Here is a 20,493-nt window from a genome sequence, read left to right on the forward strand (position 1 = left end):
TATATATATATATATAAAAAGAAAATGGCAAGTTGAAATATTAGTTTAACGTAAAAAAGTATATTTTAAATAAACTTACAGAAATGTTACAACTTTAAATAATACAATTAAATTAAAAAATGGAATACTTTATATTCAAGTGCATTAATGCACAATTCAACATTTTATTCCATTAGTATAAAATTAAATTCAGTTAAGATTAAACTTAAATTGGACGCAAGTCTTTTAAATTACATTGAATTTCAATTACATTTAAATAAAATTACAAATAAAAATGAATAATAAAAATACTTGACTTTTCTATTCAAATGTAATCAAATAACAATTGCATTAAATGAAAATAAATTACTTGAAAATACATAACATAAATTACATTAAAGCAAATTAAACTTCCAAATACTTGAAGATGAATCGAGAGATGACATTAGTGGTTCCCAAACATTTGAAACAAAACGCCACATCAAAAAAAATTTACTTGGCACTCCAAGAGCCGACGTGACCAATATTAAAATACATTAGTGTGGTAGGGCAAGTCTTTATCAAAAACTGTAATACATTGGTGCCTTGAGAGACCAACTGAATTTGTTCCACGACTATGTTAGTAACTCAAAACACGTGAACCTCAAAGCATCTCTTCCCATTGAAATGCAAGGAAATACCATTCAATCCAATACCACTGATCCGTTCCAGCCTCCACCGAGAAAAATACAACTGAAATCACTCTAAAATATTCTACCTACTAACATTGTAAAGTAATATCACATTAAAACAATAAAACAATTATCTTGTTTGAAATCTATTTATACTTAACAGTGAAATAAAACTCAACTGCACTCAACAAACATAATGAACATGATTTTAATTACCGGTACGTTAAAGCCTCTGTAACACTGTGCACAATTAATTTACTTTAATTTATTTTTCTGTGAAGACAGACAGTGGGAAACAATTCTTGGATTGGAGAGCATTTGATTATGTACGTACACTTAATGAAGTGTCTCAGTGCTCAATATCATCATATGTTCACTGTCATAATGTAAATATAAGGCTATATATTGAAAGCTGTTTCTTGTTTTTTAACTCTAAAACAACAATAACTGATTTAGATTTGTTTTGGGGCTTTTTTTTTTGGGAGGGGGGTGGGCGGGGAGGGCGGAAAATTACATCTCTCTGTGTTCCATCTTACCGCTTGCTGGTTCTGGACAGGCGCCACCACCGCTCGGTCCCTCCAGTCAAATTTGGCTGGCAGCTCCTTGGTTTTGGATCCAAAAAATGGCAGAGCTTGCTCTGGGATTGCTCGCAGGTACAAATCTGCCGAGAACACAAAGAATTCAACGTCCTGCCCAGATGGAAAACATGTAAAGCAGCTAGAAATCAAGTCAATTCCTGGTCAAATTGCATTTAAACGACGGGAGATTATGTTGCCCTGATAGTAACACACAAATTGTGGACTGACATGCAAGTTGCATCACAGCAATGGAACAGTATTCCAAGTTTATCCTACCACGGAATTCCTCAGGTGAGAGGGAGGAGAACTGATTGAGTCCGTACTTGGCAGACTGAGGTTGTGTCGAAAATGAGTTGAGGTACGCATGACGCTCTGTAGCATTCTGGATCATCCCAAAAACAAAAAATAACAACAAAGAAAACCTTGAATAAAGACAACGTATGTACAGCTTAGTTGTTCACTTTTGTGAAGTGCTTAGTCGCATCTGGGGTGCGAGGGCGGAGCGCGGGTTAACTTTTTTTTTTCTTCAAAAAAAGAAGTAATATTTTGAGGGGGAAATGACTTTTGGGGATTTTCTGCTTTTAAGACTTTATGAATGTCACTTTTCCATTCCGCCCCCCCCCCCCCCCCCACCCCACGCGTGCACACACATCCAGTGGCTTCTTTGCATCTTAAAAAACTGTGCTACACACACACACACACACACACACACACACACGCACACACACACACACTAAAAACATTATTCTTGGCATATTATTGTAATTCTGTCAAGACATTACGACTTGATAGCTCTTAATTGAACCTATAAAAAAAGATTAAGAAAAATATATCTCTAATTTAGAATTATTCAAGTGGTTATTGTCTTATTACTGATTCACTGTGCAAAGTGTGTCAACGACAGAAGTTATTGAATACTAGCAATAAATATTGGATTCATTGATGTTATACTGTATTTTTATACATACAAACACTGAAAGGTGGACTTTACATACCATTATCATACTTGAAACGTATATTTCTTACCATAAAAATTTTAAGAATTTTTTTTTATAGTTTAAACCAAAAAGACCGACGCTCTCTATTTCCGGGTTTTACGTGCAGGGTGTGGTCTGTAATGACGTAAGTGCTCATTTCTCACCTGAAAGCAGCGATTGCAGCTCTCAAACTCGCCTTTACCTTCGTAGACGAGGTCGGAACGACCCCCAAATGGAGTAAAATCACCCGCCACGGAGTTCAAATGCTTCAGTTCCTCGTCCCAACTCGCGTTTTGGCAACACGGTGGGGCGACGACGGCGAAAACTGTCGCCATGGCAACGGTGTACAAGTGGTACACATTCATTTGGGGCCCAGAAAACTTCGCTTGACGGTAATGAAACACTTGGGACTCGCGGAAGTGGGAACGTCGCGAAAGGTAAGCTTGATCAGGAGAACGTAGTGGCATTCCTTCGAACAGACATCAGGGGGAGACATTACTAAAGCAACACCCATTTCGGAGATAAAAGGTAGTTTTACATTATACTGTAATTAAACAGTATTACAGATAATTGAGGGGGGGCAGGTGGATACAGGGGGCCAATATGTATGGCCATTTTTGATCACTAAAACGTTACTTGTGGATAGTTTGAAAAATATACATCCACTCAGAAGTCACTTTCTGTCAGGAACGTCTGCTCAGTCAAGTACGAGTGATATTTTTCAGGAAAATATACAATGAGATTTTTTTTTTTTTAAATTGGGATTTTTTTCAAGATAATGAAGTTTTAGATGTTCAAGAAAACGCGTATGTTAAAAAAGAGTAGTACAATTGAGGAAAAATATATTTTTAGTAGAGTATATTTTGAGGGAATAGTCAGATATGTTGTGTATTTTTTATTTGTAATAGCTGTAATTTTGAGGAGAAATTTTCATCTTGTCAAGAAAATGATGTACAATGTCAACAAAATGCATATTATTGAGAAGAGTTGTATTATTATTTTTTTCTTAGAAATGTGTCAGCCATTAAATAGGAAAATGTCATCGATTTTTGAGGGGGAAAAGTTGTGTATGTTTGAAAACAAATAATCTGATATTTTGATGCAAAAATTTGGATATTTTTTTGGACAGATTTTACAAGTTGATGTTTCTGAGGGAAAAAAATTCCAGGAAAAAAATATCTGTATCTTTGAGAAACAAATGTCGCTCAGCTGAGGAACTAAGAGTTAGAGTGGGCTAACTCAATTATTAGTCATTTTTATGGCACCAAAAACATCTGGGGTATTTATATCTTGATTTGATTACTTTTTCTAGATACCTGTATTTACAGAAATTGATTTTTTCCCCCAGATTTTGGCATTCTGATAAGTGAAATGATTGTAATGACATTTTGTGACACTTTAATACACAACTGAGTTACTGTGATCATGTCATCTCCTTTTTCATAGGGTGGATCCTAGTTGGTATCATCTAGGTGTACCAAAAAGAAAAGAAAGAAGATGGGATGAGGAAAAAAAAAGATTACTGCAATTGTGGTCTGGATCCAAACAACCTCTAAATCTATCAATCTCTCTCTCTCTCTCTCTCTCTCTCTCTCTCTCTCTCTCTCTCTCAATCTCTCTCTTGAAAGAGAGATTGAGAGAGAGAGAGATGTGTTTGTTTGTCTATGTGTGCCCTGCAATTGGCTGGCAACAAGTTCAGTGTACCCTGCGTCCTGCCCAACGTCAGCTGGAATAGGTTCCAACATGCCTGCCACCCTCCTGTGGATTAGTGGTTCAGATAATGGATGGGTGGAGGGATAATTACTGGATCTTTTCTGACCCAATAGTGCTATACTACAGGTACAACGCTATTGGGTCGGAAAAGATCATTGTTGTTGTCGATCAAAATCAAACCCAATCGTCCCGATACGAATAGTTGGGTTATGAAATCAATGAATTTTGTTTTAAATGGTGGACGGGGCATCTCTTACCCAATTGATGGTTTCAGAATTTAATCTAATGTTTGGTAAAACTGACCCAATCTCTGACCCAACACTTTCAAGACAACAGTCGAATTACAAAATGGACCCAACAGTTTGAAGTGTGTATAATTCGTGTTGTTGTATACATCATTTAATAATAGCACACAAAATGTTATTCCCAATCCCCTGCTTTCACTCCCTCCCCAGAATAACACCGCTGTAGTCACACTCAGTCCCGGCAACAGCTGCAGCGAATTTTTTCCATTCTGTTTTTTTTCCGCCTCTCTCGGCGTGTCCCGCCTTCACCGCCACAGAAGCCGAGGAAATGTCCGACGCCGCACAGCAGCTGGCCGGTAGTACCGCCACGGGTGACAACAAGCCTTTTGCGGCCCAGTTGTCCAACGTCTACCTCAGCATCTTGGCACTCTTCTGCTTCAAGCTCTTCGTCAAGATCTCCCTCAACCTGCTCACCTACTTCTACATCGTCCGCGGCAACCGCAAGGAGGCGGCCAGGATATCCGCCGAGTTTTACGACTACGCCCAGCAACGCGGTGAGTGAAAAACGGATGCCTTGGAAAGCTCTGAACCTCTGCGCATGGTGGCGACACATCTTAATAACGCGGCCATGAAGCCACTGTACTAACCAGCCTAATTCTATTTCATTTGCCATTCTAGTCATTTCATTATATTCACATTTAGAAATGACGAGTGATCCCAAACTGTGCTCTAATCATCTTTATGTCAACTGCACATTCATTACTGTGGCAAGATACTACAAGGCTGGCAGCTCCTTTTCTCTCATGTATTAATAGAACACAGTCAGCTCACATTCACACACGCACACGCGTGCACACACGCGCGCACACGTGCGCATAAAAACACACTCGTGCGTGCACACACTCACACTGGCCTTGTTTCCATTCCCAGCCATGGCAGTGACGCCCCTCTCCCACTCGAAGGCAACACCACAACAACATTCTTCGAGAGACATGAGCACATTTTCAATAAACACGTTATATATTTTCAAGAAAAAAGTTAGATATGTTTTGGGAAAACATTACATTATCAAATAATCTATTTGGAGGGAGGAAAAGTGGTATATCATCAAAAAATAATATTTTATTTAAAAGGTTCTTTATTGTCAAGAATTTGTTTGCGTATTTTCAAATTGAAAAGCAATATGCAGTGTATTATGAAGAAGCATGACAAATATTTGTGTTTAAAATTTTCCATAAAATATGGTATGTTCTTGAGAAAACTAGTTGTATATTTTCAAGAGTAAAAAGTGGTATATACTCAAGAAAACAAGTTCTGTATTTGGAGGGGGGAACTGTCATATTTTCAATTTAAAAAAAAGAGTAAATATACACTAAATCTATTTTCAGATCAAATAAATTCTTATTTTGAAGTTATATTGTGAGATAATTTAAAAATATTTTTCAAGTTATGTAGAGAAATTATTTTTTTATTTCAAAATGTTTTCCACCATTAATATGACCTATAAACAGTACAACTCTATTGGAGACATCTATTTTAGAGATGGGAAGTAAAAATAACATGGGATAATGCCGTTGCTGTGTTAAGAATTCACATCCACACTATTGTTCAGTGGTCGCCAGCACACACCAGTCACCACAACCCGTGCCTGTGATTAAAGTTTAGATGTTCTTGTAGGCTTTTCCTGACTGAGAGAAACACTTGTATTTTGAAGAGGAAAAAGTCTAAAATGTCCCAGAAAAAAAGTTATATATTGTAAAGTAAAGGGAAAGAGAAGCAATTTTTAAGCTCAAATTGGGTATTATTGATTAAAAAGTTAAAGTATTAAATACCAACTTGAGAAAAAAATGACAACAAATGTGAAACAGGCAGCTCATTGATTCAATTTAAGGGTTTATGAATGATGAATGCCTTTCTAAATGTTTTGTGCCACTCTCTGGAAACACATTGGGTGTACCTAATAAAATGTCTCCTGAGTGTACGCGGGCATGTTGACATTTGTATCACTTATGCTTGATTATTTTCCTAAATAAATGAAGCATAATTGCATATTGACTGTTCCAGCTGAGCGTAGTAAACACCTCAAATTGTGTACTAATGTCACACACTTCACCTTCGCGATTAACCTTGTTATCTTTTTTAGCACTATTACCTGTGCAATGTAGCGTAGCGCCATTAGCCGGTGTACCAAACAGCTCATGTGTTGTAAAGGATTCTCAGCGGGAGCATTCACGGTTGACTAATGAATCATCGAATGAACGGACCAACGATCTGATGAACAAATGCATCTATGCCACCCACAGGATCCTGGACAGACCGCTCGCCGCTCCATGACGCTGCTAGTCAAGGTCGCCTCCTCGCCCTCAGGACCCTCATTGTACAGGTAAAGGGGGATTTCATCTTTATTGACATTTATTTGTCGGCACGACCACCCAAAAAGTACTAATACTCAAAAAGTATCTCAACTATGAAAGGCGTTTGTCAAGGACCAAGGATACACACTTTCAATTGAGGAACTGTGCATTAAAGTGGGCTAGTGTGACATTTAGGATATTGCTGTTTAGTGCCAGGTTTGAAATGAGTGGGCAGTCATTTTTTTGCACTACGAATTTTTCCTCATTAATCAGTCATTTCCTTTTTTGACAAGGCCACGCCTGAGAAATCTCCCATGAAAAAAAAAAACTTCCCAGAAATTGAGGTGAAGAAGTTGCTAGAATACTCAGAAAGTCCTGTACCATCTTAAGTGCCAGTGCATCAGCCTGTTCGAATAAGTGAATGCAATTCATCATCGTTCATGATTTCACAGCTGTTTGGACTTTTACCTTTTTGTTTTAGTGGTTTGCCTTTTCAAATGTAAAATACGTACTTTGACTCAAAGTGTGTGTGTGTGTGTGTGTGTGTGTGTACGTGCGTGTGTGCGTGTGTGCGTGCGTGTGTGTGTGTGCGTGTTTGTGGTTGTTCAGGGTCATGATGTGAACAGCGTGACCATCGACCAGGTGACTCCTCTCCACGAAGCCTGCCTCGGAGACCACGCACCCTGCGCTAGAGCCCTCGTCGATGCCGGCGCTGACGTCGGTGACTTTTTCAAAAAACGCTCACATCATCTTCTTTCCCAGTGGTAACAGCAACAGGGGTTGTTCGCAGGTCAATGCCTCGACGGTCGACGGCGCCACGCCGCTATGGAACGCCTGCGCAGTGGGCAGTGTAGCGTGCACTGAAGTTCTGCTGGAAAACGGCGCCAGAGCTCAGAGTCTGCCACACCAGCCATCACCCATCCACGAGGCCACAAGCAAAGGTCAGTAGACTTTGCTCAGTATTTCGGAGGGGAAAAAGGCCTCATAGTTTCCAAACACATGTACATTTTGAGAAAAAGTAGTCTATTTTACAAATTTTGCTGTCAAGCGATTAAAATAATTGTGAGACTAATTAATTATGATCTGTAATTAATTGATCTAATTAATCTATATTTTAATGTAATCTAAAAAGTGCTGAGAAAACCCCTATTTTCATTTTTAATTCATTATGTTATTGAGGCAGATCAAAAGACAAAAAAAAGTGGCATTATAAAGTCTTTCATTGTTTGTAAACAGACTTGAACAGATGCAGTGCTAGCCATTCACTTGCTGCTGTAGTTGAGACTAGTCCCAAATCCTACCTGCAACCTTTAGTTTTGACCACCAGGGTGAATATCACCGTTTTGTTTGTTTTTGTAAATCTCCAAATAATCACAAAATAAAAATAAAAATAGAACATCAGGTCCATAAAAAGTGCTTAGGTTAACATATCAAGATCAGTAAGGACATTTTTCTGAGCAATACAAGTACTCAACACTGAACTTGCTTCGGATAATAAAAAATAAATAAGAGACCCTTAAATCACAGTGCTGTAAGTTAGCACTTCAGAAATAACACTGTTCATCTTGAGAAAATAATAAATTTGGAGCCCCCCCCCCAAAAAAAAAACAAAAATTAAAGACAAGTTTGTAAATTCTCCCCAAAAAGAAATCATGTATTTTATAGAAATGAGTCCTATAGATATATATTTTAAAAAAGTTCTGTTTTTAAGGGAAAATTTAGTTTCGATTTTTTTTTTTTAATTGCACATTTTGGATTAAAATAACATATTTTTGAGTGAAAAAAGTAATGTTCTTGAGAAGGTTTGAAGACCTTCCTGTGTGGATTTTGCATGTTCTCCCTGTGCCTGCGTGGGTTTTCTCTCAGTACTCCAGTTTCCTCCCACATTCCAAAAAATGCATGGCAGGTTAATGGAACACTCAAAATTGTCCCAAGGTGTGAGTATGAGCGCGGATGGTTGTTCGTGTATGTGTGCCCTGCTATTGGCTGGCAACCCGTTCAGGGTTTACCGTATCTGCTGATATCCATTTATGGAAAATCTTGATAATTTGTAGAAATGAACTAGTATATTTCAAGGGGGGAAAAACTATTTTCAGTATAAAACACTGATATATTTTGGAGAAAAAAATGTCTGAATTCCCCACCTGCTCACTGTCAAGGTCATTTTGGTTGCATGGAGGTTCTGCTGACGTGGGGTACGGATGTAGACATGGACATCCCTCACTTGGGCACGCCACTCTACACCGCTTGCGTCTGCCAGGAACTGGAATGTGCCAGGAAACTCCTTCGGGAAGGTATGTTCAGTGCTGGGGAGACTTTTAGGATTTCCCAGCATTCTGGAATCCAGCATTGTTGTTTTTTTTTTTTTTTTAAATGATGCCATGATGTCGTTGCTTTTCTGTCTATGATTTCATGTTTGCTGTACCTGACTAAATGGTCCATCATTTTGGTTGGTCAGTTTGTCAATTGGGGACAAATTAAACACTAAGAGCCTGATTTCTCAATTTCCCAGCATTCAATGAATGTATCAGCATTGCACTTACATCTGTAATTTCAACTTGCCAGAAAAAGTTGCAAAATTATATATCCACACAGTGAATCAACTTATCTATTTACGCTTTCTGATGTGCCGTTTTTCTTGAACGCGTCACTCTACTTTTACAATGCCATGACATCATTTCTTTTAATTCTGTGATTTTGCTTCTTTTCTTCTTGTCGACAAGGTTCAAAATGCAACCACTGAGCATTTCGTACCACTAACGCTTAGCATTTACGAGCCACCTCTGGTCAATGTGAACAGTGGAGGTGTTTAAATATCATCCATTGGTGATATTTACAAGCGCAATTGTCTTGAGGCTGACACAAAATGGTTTCCGAGACATTATTAAAGGTTGAAAAATCTCAAATCCAGTGAGCGACTGCCAATCTGCGGTTTGCTATTCTGTGGGGTTTCTGTGGAGGTTAACCATACGCAATGTAATTTGTGTTTCACTTTCAGGCGCTAACGTTCAAAAAGGCAAATCCCTGGACTCGCCTTTGCATGCAGCAGCAGAGAAAGATTGCACGGCGATGGTGAAGCTGCTGCTTGACTTTGGCGCCGACATCAACGCCCGGGATGGTGAGTGTCGGCGACCAGTGGAGGTGGCCCCACCAAGCAGCTTGACAGAAGGCTTCCTGCTTCTCTACGAAGGTAAAGTTGTGCTTGTCTCTTTTATTAATTAAACGCCTTCCGTAATGTGTCTCTTTTCCCCTTCTTGTAGCCATGCCACGACTGTTGAGTCAGCTGTGCCGCCAGTGCATCAGGACGTGCGTCGGACAGGACCGACTGCACCTCCTTTGTCATCTCCCCCTGCCGAGTCGAATCAGAAGTTTCCTGCAGTACCAGTGACAACGTCTGCCTGGCAAAAATAACTTTTTAACAGCTTGTATACAAGTAGTAGTCTCTGGAGTGCCTGCTCAACCCAAGTTAACCTTTTGTGAGCTGCCTGTTTGGCAAAACATGCGTGGGAGCGAGCCATTACAATCCTACATTATGAACGTTCACATGGATGACTGGTGGGTAAATGGATCGCCTTTGTAAACATTTATCAGAAAATGCACTTTTATTGTACTTTATTGCATCTATTTCTGCATTGTAAACTGTTAAAAACACAATAAAATGCTTTATTTTGTGTTATTTATATATTTATCTATTTATTTCTTTTTGTATTATTTTCCCTAAAGACAAGCTTCATACACCCGGAAAGTAGCAGCGGTCAAGCCACTTAAAATTTTTTTTTAAAATGCTGATCTTTTCCTTCTTAACCAAGATTGTCGAGGAAATTGTTTTTATTTATTTTTATTCTTGAATTCAAACGGACTTTATGATCAATTCCATTCAGGCTTCCGACCTTGTCACAGTACAGAAACAGCTCTTCTTAAAGTCCTAAAAATAGTGGAGCTCAGAGTTCAAAGTAATCATGTTGAAGTTGAATGTAGTTGTTTTGTTGCATGTGAATGGAATAAACAGCAAAAAGAAGTGAAGTCAGCCCTCAATTTAAATGCTTTTAAATCCAGATTAAAAACTCCCCCACCCCCCATACATTTAATTAAGGTGTGACCAACATTGTAATGTTTTTTTTTATATAATTAAAAACAAAAAAAAACCCTTTTTGCTCAACGTTATTTTGAACATGTTTTCAATGTGTTCTAGTCATGTGTTTAAATTATGTCATTATGGCTTATATTGGCAATTTTGGAAGAGGCTTTTGTTTTCGCTGCTGAATGTTCTCTTTGTAAATGTTTTTAGGCGCTGCGTCTTTGCTGTGTGATGCACGTTGAGTTGTTTTGAGAATCAAGTGTGTTCTAAAAAGCTGCCTTGCATTGTAGTATTTTCAATCCGACCACCGTGGGGCAGCAAATCGCTACTGCAGCTTGTGTCGTTCTCCCACCGGGAGACCACGAGAAAGAAACAGCTTTGCCATGGAGATACAGTACGCGCTATGCAACAAAGACTTGAAACGTCACACGGGCTAGTTTTAACTATAGCCAAAGCCACCCCCGTGTGACAAAGGGGGACGAAGACGACGAGTTGGAAACGAGGAAAGCTCGACTCCATTTGTGTGGTGTCTGGCTTCAAGCCAGGAAAGAGATTGAGAAAGGGGGTGGGGGGGAAAAACTATGACGGGGCTGCCGAGGGACGTCACAAGATGGCTGCAAGGCCTCGAACTGACCGTCCAACTAATGAACGTACGCAGGTAATAAATCGTCAAATGGCATTTAAAAATAAATATACATATTCATATTATAAATGTCATTATTCGTAGTATCAGTAGTATTCATATTCACAACAATTCTTACGAAAAAAAAATCCCTTTTCTCCAAACATTTTGGTAAACTTGAGTTAACATTTGTTGTGCCATTCATCATGTATTGTTATGACCAAAAGATGCTATAAAACTAACCCCTTTTTCAATTCTTAAATCAATTAATGGACAAAGTAATCAACAGATTAATTGGTTGTTAAAATAATTGTAAATTGGTTCTTAAAATGAGGGGGGAAATTAGGGAAAACAATCAATTTTGTCATGTTCCATCCATCCATTATCTGAGGTGCATATCCTAACGAAGGTTCGCATAGATAGACAAACAACCATTCTCCCCATGCCTGCATGGGTTTTCTCCGGGTGCTCCGGTTTCCTCCCACATCCCAAAAACATGCATGGCAGGTTAATGGAACATTCTAAATTGTCCCCAGGTGTGACTGGGAGCGTGGATGGTTGTTCGTCTATGTGTGCCCTGCGATGGGCTGGCAACCAGTTCAGGGTGTCCCCCGCCTACTGCCCAAAGACGGCAGCTATGGGTTCCAGCACGCACTGCAACCCTTGTGAGGATAGGCCAATCAGAAAATGGATGGATGGATGGATGGATTGAAGATCAAATCCATGAATCGCTCTACCGTTGTCAGCGTGTTAACATATACTTGTATGTGTTGTCTTTTTTCTCCCCAGGGACTTTGCCAGTGGCTACCATGTGGCTGAAATGTTTTCCCGTTATTATCCAAGGGATTTTGAAATGCATTCATACAGCAAGGGAGCATCGTTCTCTGCCAAGCAGGACAACTGGAACAAGATACGCCGGGTAAAAGCAAGAACAATAGCTGGAAGTAACCAGATTATGGCATCATTTAATTGCAGTTATTTTCATCATGTGTTTAAATCTGTTTTCAGTTGACTGTGGTCCCTTTTTGAAGGGAGAGAATGCCATAAAGGTCCTACATATATCTGTGTGTGATGTCATCACTCTAATTTCAAATGTATCAATCAGAGCATCTTTTTCTATGCTACCAGACACTGCAGAAGTTGCGTCTGCACCTGACTGAGAAGTTGGTCTACGGGACTATCCACTGTAAACCCGGAGCTGCTGAGTTGCTGGTGCAGCAGGTGTACTCTGTCCTGACCAAACACAGGTGACACTTAACTGCAGACACAAGGCCAAGGCCAAACGATCCTCAAGTGATGCAAAGATAGCAGGATGTGCCAGATGCCAGTCCTGTAGATGGCGGCCTTGAGTACTATCAACATGTGGGTGCAAGCATCCACACACAACATGCTTTTTTTTAACCGTCTGCTTAAATCTAGACTGTAATGACATTATGACAGCATAGATCAAAATCTGACCTTAACGTGTCCCAAAGTATCATGAAGACATCAACCCACCGCATGATGCAAAAATGTTCAAGCTAACAATCATACATTTTTAAAGTGAAATTAAACAACAACCTGTACATTTTTAGTCAGAATCTACCAAAAGATGGAGTATACTATTATTTTACCTTCTTGCTTTTTTCTGCTCTGCTCTCACTTCAAACATATACAAGCCATAAAAAGGTCAGTTTTCCATCATATAAAATCCTCTGTTCAGGCCTCGAACAGCTCAAAGCCCAGAGTTGGATTTCTCTGACCAGAAGTACCAGCAGCTCCTCCCTCCGGTGGCTCGCTCCACTGCCACCTCGGCCGTGAAGAGCAACCTGAGAAAGAGTGAGATCATGGCCCTGCCTGACATCCTCACCAACGGGAGGAGGGCTGAGGCCATCATCGGCAAGCACCTGCAGGACAAGATTGCGGATAGGACGGCGACGGACTGCGGTGAGATTCGCAGGAAGCCGTTTTGTGTTGAGTGAAGGCTTTCATGTTGGAACATTTTCTTCATCAACAGGGCGTTCAAACCTGGTGAGGTCAAGACTCAAACAGACGACTGGGCAAAACCTGGGTCGAGATGAAAAGCACTCTCCTGGTGAGGCTGATTTAGTACACACTTGTAACCATGACTAAAAAAGACAAACATAATACAAAACATTACATAATTCAAATCATAATACTGTACGTTGATAAAAGTACAGTACTATAAAATACTATATTGTAGAAATATTGCATGTATAAAATAGATATATTGATAGATATCAATAGATGAAATAAATACAAAAAGAATACATAGAAAAATAGATGGATAAACAAATATTCCCAAATATTTGTCATTTTTTTGCAGGTAATATGCAGCTCACACCTTCCGTTGTGTCAAAAATGAAATTGACTCATTTAAAAATAATAATGAAAGTTATCGTCAAATTTTGGTCGCTGGACGAACAGTTGCAGTCATCCGACGGTTGAGAGAACTGATTAATGTTTTATGATAACAGAGACCTTTCAGCTCTGTTCTGAAGTTTTGACCTATGCTGCACACCGAGTGCTGTCTAAAATTTGAGATGAAATTTTATTTGTGCGTGTTATAAAATGTTTTCTAAATCCTGAGCAGTCGTATCTTGAAATCTGGCTCAACCACTACTTGTGTGTTTTCTAGAGATGTGCCTCCAATCACCACTCAGTGGTGCTGTTGTCTCGTACAAGACCATCAAAGTGAACCAGCCTGCCAGAAGACTTCCACAAAGCTGTTAAATCAAACATGTGCCCGAACCAACCCCCACAAAAGAGAAAAACAATTCAAAAGTTCAAAAGTGTCGTACATTAGCTGTGACATGCTCTTCTCCAAGTGCCCCCAAGGATTTATAATTATAGTACACTTTGCAGTATTTCAGCTTCAAATTGTTTATTCCCACTCTGTTTAAATTGACTGTCAAACTAAATAGAAAACAAAGAGTGACACATTTCTTTCTAACATCCATGTAGCTAAACGTTCAGTCGGCTAGCATAATGCTAACATCGGCAATGATTACTCTTGATGTGGCTATTTATATAGCTTTAAGCAATGGATTCTTGAAGATGAACAGTGTAGTAACATGTAGACAGACAATGTAATACAGGTACTACCCACAGAAATAGACTGCACAGTACGGTTTTCTTTATCCTCTGCGAAGAGGGGGGTTTGTCCTGTGTTGCGTGTTTAGTCAGCACCTGGAGCTGGCTTTGCTGTGTGTGTGTGTGTGGGGGGGGGGGGGGTTGGGACAGAAGGTGCTCTCTTCACATTTGGACATCTGCTATTCTGCAGGTTTTCAGCAGTAGCCCCCAGGTCCACATATGGAGGAATGTCCCCCCCATATGGACTCCCAAGCTGTGGCTCTTGGACTGCTGGAGGGGCAGGGAACCCCCCAGTTTGACTGTGGTGGGTGGTTGTGTGGGTGGGGGGGGGGGGGGGATTGTGTTTTTTAGCCCCAATCCCTTGTGTGTGTTTTGGTACCACTGCCTTTCAGTTATAGTGTCACAAGTTACAGTAGTTCTCCGCAATAGTCGATAACCATTAGTTTCGCCACTTTAGTCATTGGGGTGTTTAAGGAATTTTGCCACAACAAGTTTTGGGTAATTCATTTCACCATTCATTCATTTGTGTTGCACTAAGGCACTGGAACTCGGGAATTTTGACTCCAAAATTCGTCCTGTTGTGTCGTACGTTCTCATAAGTTATTTATCCACCACCACCCAACCCCATCCCCCCTGTTTGTTTTTAGAAAGCCCAAACCTTGACAGCGCACCACTATTTACTCCTCTCCCACTCCCGCGCGCATGTTAGACCCTTCCTCTGTTACCATCATGGGAAAGGGTCGTAACTTTACACAAGACTTGTAAAAAGCCACTCGTCTGTCACTAAGCACCGTTACCGCACTCGTTATACGTACGTAAACGACTTGGCTTCATCATTCGCTGCAGACATGATGTCATGGTGTTTTGGTTACAATCACCACTAGATGGCAACAAAGATCGGGATGGCTGAAGTCAATTATTGCAGTCTGTTGTTCAGTGCACTCATTTCAGATTTACTCTCTTGTGTGAATTAATGCATTAAATAGTCTTTGTTTTTTTTTCATCTAGAGTACAAACGGGGAAAAAATTAGTAAGCACGCATCAAAAAGATGAACTTGGGTCTATCTTTTTTTAGCCCCCCTCCTCCACATTAATAGCAACTTCAACCAGGCTTTTCAATAGAAGTCAAGACCATACACTGAAATTAGTTATTTAAGCTACTGTGTTGTTTGCCTTTCGTGTAATAACCCATGTTGACTTCTTTTCCACTTAAAAGAATGCCACAATGCTATGTAAAACATTGCCTGTACAGTAAGGTGAGGAGTCTGTCCTGGCTGCTCAGTTAAATATTTCGACAAAAGTAGTCCTTTGCCACTTTTTCATGGCATCTATAGGCAATCTCAGTACAGTCTAAACTTTTGGGGTGGTGGGAACACAGACTCGCTCAGAGATCACAATATTGCTATTTCCGTTATTTCCTATAACAACAAACTGATTCCCCAACTGAAAACAGATTCATTATCTTCGTCAAGGGCTGCCGGCCTGACTCAAATGTTTCACCAGTCCATGTCTGTGTCCATTCCTCTGGATTCCTTGGCAGAGCAAAGCCGACTTCAACCTTTTATCGTCTTTGCTCGGTAAAACACGCTGAAAGACCCATATGCACACGTTCCTCTAGTTCTCCTATTTAAAAAAAAAAAATACGAGTTGAAAAGTTGACACCTACATTTACATCCGCGGATCTCCGTTAGCTCACGCTGGGTTGCCATGGCGATGACACAGCAGAACCCACACTGAAGACGGTAATTAGCTTACTGTGAGCCACTTTTAAGCCAATGCCCATCGCGTAATATTCACTCAAGCATGTCGACGTGCTAAGGAGCGCTAACTGTTGTATGCCAGTAAATGGAACCGTCAGAAGGGGCCTGAAATGCCCTCAGAAAGGATTCCGCCATCTGCTGAGTTTTCCTCGCTGCACTGAGGGAGGGAGGATACTCAGTCGGTGGGGGTCTATATACCGGTACTGTAAGAGTGAGCACCCCTCCTTCCGATTCCACGACACACAAATCTCCCACCCTGATAACCAAAGCCATGTTATCCAGGCCAATGATGGGAAGCATACATGAAAGGCATTTTTGCGCATCACAATTTGGGCCAACAACGCCAATTCCATAGAATAATTTAAGTACATTGTATAAATGTTTTTCACTCAATAATATCATACTCAGGCATTTACCATTTTACTTAAAGGAATGCACATTATTTCTTCAAGCAGTCATATGAGTTATTCCAGAACAGACAAAAGGTGATATGTGAGGCTTGAGAATTATTTATATCAGTCTATAAAGGTAAATTGATTTTTTTTTTAAAAATCCTCAATTCAAGTTTAAAAAAACAGTACAATATTATAAATGCACCAGAAATGAAATCATCTTCGTTAAACTGAATATGTCTCTTTATGACAAGGAGGAAGAAAGTAAAGCCAGCCAACAGAAATAAAGCAAGAAAACGAAAAGCATCACTAAAATAAATAGATAATGAAAAAATTCCATGTGTCCATCACAAAATAAAATGAGAAAATGTAGCTGTCGATTACCTCAGAAGCAGAACGAAGAAAACATAACTGTCCATCATTAAAGAAGTCGAACAGGAAAATATTCCGTCTCGTATGACAGAAGTAGTATGACGAACACGTTGTAACTGTCCATCATCACAGAATAACATTGACAATGTGATTGTCCATCAATGAAGTAAAACCTGAAAATTTGACTGTTCTTCAAAACTGAAACATGATGCAAATAAAAAAAATGTAACTGTCAATCATCAAAGTAGGCCAACTGAAGCACAAGAGTGTCGTAACTGTCTATTAGCAACAAAAACAAATTTGAAAATGTCCATCACAGAAATAAAAGATAAAATGTTTGTCCAAATCAGGATTCCTCAATTCTCACCTGCCAGTGGATTTGCACCACTACGGTATATATGAAGTGGAAATGTCATCTTTTGCGTAATCCTGCTAAGAAACAAACCAAAATATTTGTCAACTGTGACACAAATGTAAAGTGAGCCCGCTCGAGCTGTCTAATTAAGGAAATCCATCAAAGAGGTCCACAATGAATGAATTATTTATTCATCTTGCAATGTGTTACACTGGCTATTTAAATATTGATTCAGCATTACTTCTGCACATTAATAAGTAAAGACAATCATTTCTGAATGGCATTAGCACACTTGACAACGCAGTTAAGAAGAAAGGCCATATTTAAGATGATTAGGGGGTGAAATACTCAGTGTTCATTGCCATTTATCCACTCACCCAAACCCCACCAATCCATTCATCCATCCAGCTCACATCTGTCCATCAAATGGAAATGAAACCAAAAAAGAGCAGACATACTTTTGTACAGAACTGCTACATTTTGTTGTGATTTTAAATCCCCTTGATGTCATCCAATTTCCAAAAATACACCTTTAAAGTCACCCCCCCCGCCCCAAAAAAAAAAAAAAAAATCTGTGGTTGGAACCATGCAAGACTTAAGTTCAATTTTGTATTCATGTGTATTTTGCTTTTTCTTTGGATCTTCCAGTGAACGTTTTTTTGTAAACTTATATGATTTATGTATGTATTCTACACGCTTAGGTCTAACAGTACAAGATGTCCACTAATTGTCATTGCCTGCATGCACGTCGAAAGTGGTTGGCAGATACATCATAATGAAAAATACGTTTTGGATAATATGACAAAATATCAAAGCGTTAGCGCATGACAGGCAAAGGATGCCCGGGCCTAACGGCCATCTTTCATGACCCAAAATTGTTTTGTTGACAGCGGGGAGGAGGGGGGGTGGCCTCCGTAATTTAGAACGACAAGTTTTACAACAGTCGCAACACAGTGAGATAAAATGTCTTGACGCTGGTGAGCGTTTTACAACTTCTATGATAAATAAAGTTCTCGTAAACACACAGTTGTTATCTGTGCATTATTGGACATCATAATCTGGAGCTGAAGCTTAACATTTCCTGACTGCCATTTATTCCTCGCCACCATTCTGTGGTCTCAATGCCACTGATGAAGCTCGTGACATGAGGCTAACCCCTAAAGTGCGTGTGGGTCTCGGTTTTTCCTTGCCTCATCAAAACATTCTGTTTTGGTCGAGTTGGCCTGTTGATAAGTCTTTTGGACTGAACCTGAAAATGTCCTTTCGGGCCATTTTCCGCAGCTGACAAATTTTAGTGACATAGAAATTCGTAGTGGGCCAGCATCAGTGTGTCGGTGGTTCCCCAACACGGCACCTTATGGCCCTGGGTCACCGAGCCAGCGTTAATTTCAGTCCTTATGATAACGCATGCCAAATTGACCAAACGGAGAGATACAGATAGAAAGCACATGCAGCAGGTTACGGTGAATAAGGCTCGTAATGGAAATATGTTGACTGGTCCCAATACCCCTGTAGTGCCCTGGATAGATGGAAAGAATACTCTTAAAGGCAGTGGTGTCAAACATATGGCCTGCGGGCCGGAACCGGCCCGCAAGGAGGTTCGATCAGGCCCACAGGATAATTTAAAAGTGAAAAAATGCATAAAAGACACAGAATGAATATTTTTAATAAGGTGCAATTCATGGAGTACCCGCTAAGGGGACACATTGTTTTGATCAGAGTAAAAGGCAACATTGTTTTGATCAGAGAAGAAGACAACAGCAGCCTCAGTCTCACTGAGACAGACCCAACACAGCAGAGCAATCAAGGACATGTGAATACTTTATTCTTTACACATTTAATAGCACTCTCCTTAGTTTGTAAGGTGTAGGCAGGGATTAAATTTAGATTTTATATGCACGTGTAAATGGTTTAAAAAATCCTTTCTTTATAAATCTCGTTGAATCTTAAAGTGCATTACTATATTTTTCAATAACAATTACTTGTTAAAGTTGTGTGCCTTTGTACAATCAGTGGGATCAGTTGCAATACATATATGTCAATGATAAAAGTAAATTGCACATTTGTCTAAGGAAATCTAAGGAGCTTCATGAAATGTTTTGTAAAAGATCTGTTTATTAAATTTCAACATTTTCCTGATGTTCTTGTGCTTCTTTAGACCAAAACAAAGGAAAGACATTATTTTGGTTATTTATAGCAGAGTATGGTATAATTTTAATGGTCCGGCCCACTTTACATCTACCGAGGCCATATGTGGCCCACAATGTGAAATGAGTTTGACACCCCTGCTCCAAGGAGTTGATGAATGAGGAAAATGCGAGTGAAGGAAGAGTACAAGTGGCAATTGTGGTTGCGAGGTAGTAGCAGTGATTAGTAAAGGAGAACAAGTGTTGAGGCCAGCCATGTTGGATGTATTAGAGACAGTGGCATTGAACAGACAACAGGACGCAGAAATAGAGGTGGCGCAAATGAAGGTGGTGAGTTTTCCTCTAGTCGTGAATATGTTGGATAGGATTAGAAATGAGCTCATCAGAGAAACAGCCAAGATGTTAGATGTTTTGGAAACAGCCAAGGTGTTAGATGTTTTGGGGACAAGGAGAGAGCAGACTTAAATTATAGACTTACTTGATGTTAACTGTTTTGTTAAGCGCTTTATTACAGCTGCAGCTGTTGTGAAAGCGCTATATAAATCAGGATGTATTGTATTGTATTGTATTGTATTGTATTGTATTGTATTGTATTCAATGATTTGGACACATCCAGTGGCAAGATTGGGAGTTGATTGGTTTTAATTACAGGGCACATAGCATGAAACAAAAACATGCATGTTGCTGGACTGTGAGTAAAAGCCGGAATACCTGGAAAGACCCACGGTATTCCACAAAGGAAAGCCAAAAATCCAAACCTAGGACCTCAGAACTGCAAGGCAGATGTGCCAGCCACTATCTCATGCTTGCCTCATCTTTTATCTTTCAACATTTAATTAAATGCACCATCTCTCAGTATCAAAGAAGGCCCCAAATAATAAAAAGCTAAAATAAAATAGATTGAATCTTCCTGGTAATGATGACAGAATGTAAATTTTTTCCATCCGTAGTCTCATGTTTCAGAGAATTAGGACAGGGAATCATGGGAATCATCACCGCCTGCACAACAGAATGTGTACGACTAATAAGATTAGGCAGAATCCTATTTGGAAATCAGATGTTCCCCGTCCCACCTCTTTTTTTTTGTAAGGGGCTGTTGCATTAATGCAGAAGAGCAAGTGGCTTGTTGGGGGGGGGGGCATTTTGTGTGTGTGTGT

At 39.7% G+C, this 20,493-nt stretch overlaps 3 protein-coding genes across 5 annotated transcripts in view; 2 read left to right on the plus strand and 1 right to left on the minus strand.

Annotated features, from left to right (window-relative positions):
• ctso (cathepsin O) overlaps nt 1-2,687 on the minus strand; it is a 9,931-nt gene extending 7,244 nt beyond the window's left edge. For 2 of the 3 annotated variants that reach the window (XM_019884415.1, XM_019884414.1), the window contains exons 1-3: nt 2,370-2,687; nt 1,505-1,610; nt 1,187-1,311 (exon numbers count right to left, since the gene is read on the minus strand). In XM_019884415.1, the coding sequence (XP_019739974.1) occupies nt 1,187-1,311; nt 1,505-1,610; nt 2,370-2,672 (534 nt within the window). In that variant the 5' untranslated portion in view covers nt 2,673-2,687. The remainder of the gene's footprint in view (nt 1-1,186; nt 1,312-1,504; nt 1,611-2,369) is intronic. The other variant, XM_019884416.1, reaches the window with a different exon arrangement.
• A 1,347-nt stretch (nt 2,688-4,034) lies between these two features.
• asb5a (ankyrin repeat and SOCS box containing 5a) lies at nt 4,035-10,283 on the plus strand. The gene is made up of 7 exons (XM_019883872.1): nt 4,035-4,717; nt 6,467-6,546; nt 7,127-7,234; nt 7,308-7,458; nt 8,677-8,811; nt 9,516-9,707; nt 9,778-10,283. Exons 1-7 carry the CDS (start codon nt 4,492-4,494, stop codon nt 9,903-9,905), a joined length of 1,020 nt encoding a protein of 339 aa, XP_019739431.1. The 5' UTR covers nt 4,035-4,491; the 3' UTR covers nt 9,906-10,283.
• Nucleotides 10,284-10,930: 647 nt separating this feature from the next.
• Nucleotides 10,931-14,333, plus strand: spata4 (spermatogenesis associated 4). The gene is made up of 6 exons (XM_019883873.1): nt 10,931-11,253; nt 12,007-12,136; nt 12,346-12,464; nt 12,920-13,143; nt 13,214-13,291; nt 13,856-14,333. The coding sequence occupies exons 1-6, from the start codon at nt 11,177-11,179 to the stop codon at nt 13,948-13,950; spliced, it is 723 nt and encodes a 240-aa protein (XP_019739432.1). The 5' UTR covers nt 10,931-11,176; the 3' UTR covers nt 13,951-14,333.
• The last annotated feature ends 6,160 nt before the right edge of the window (nt 14,334-20,493 follow it).

Source organism: Hippocampus comes, unplaced genomic scaffold (genome assembly GCF_001891065.2).
Source record: "Hippocampus comes isolate QL1 unplaced genomic scaffold, H_comes_QL1_v1.1 scaffold156, whole genome shotgun sequence".
NCBI classification, from domain to species: Eukaryota; Metazoa; Chordata; class Actinopteri; order Syngnathiformes; family Syngnathidae; genus Hippocampus; species Hippocampus comes.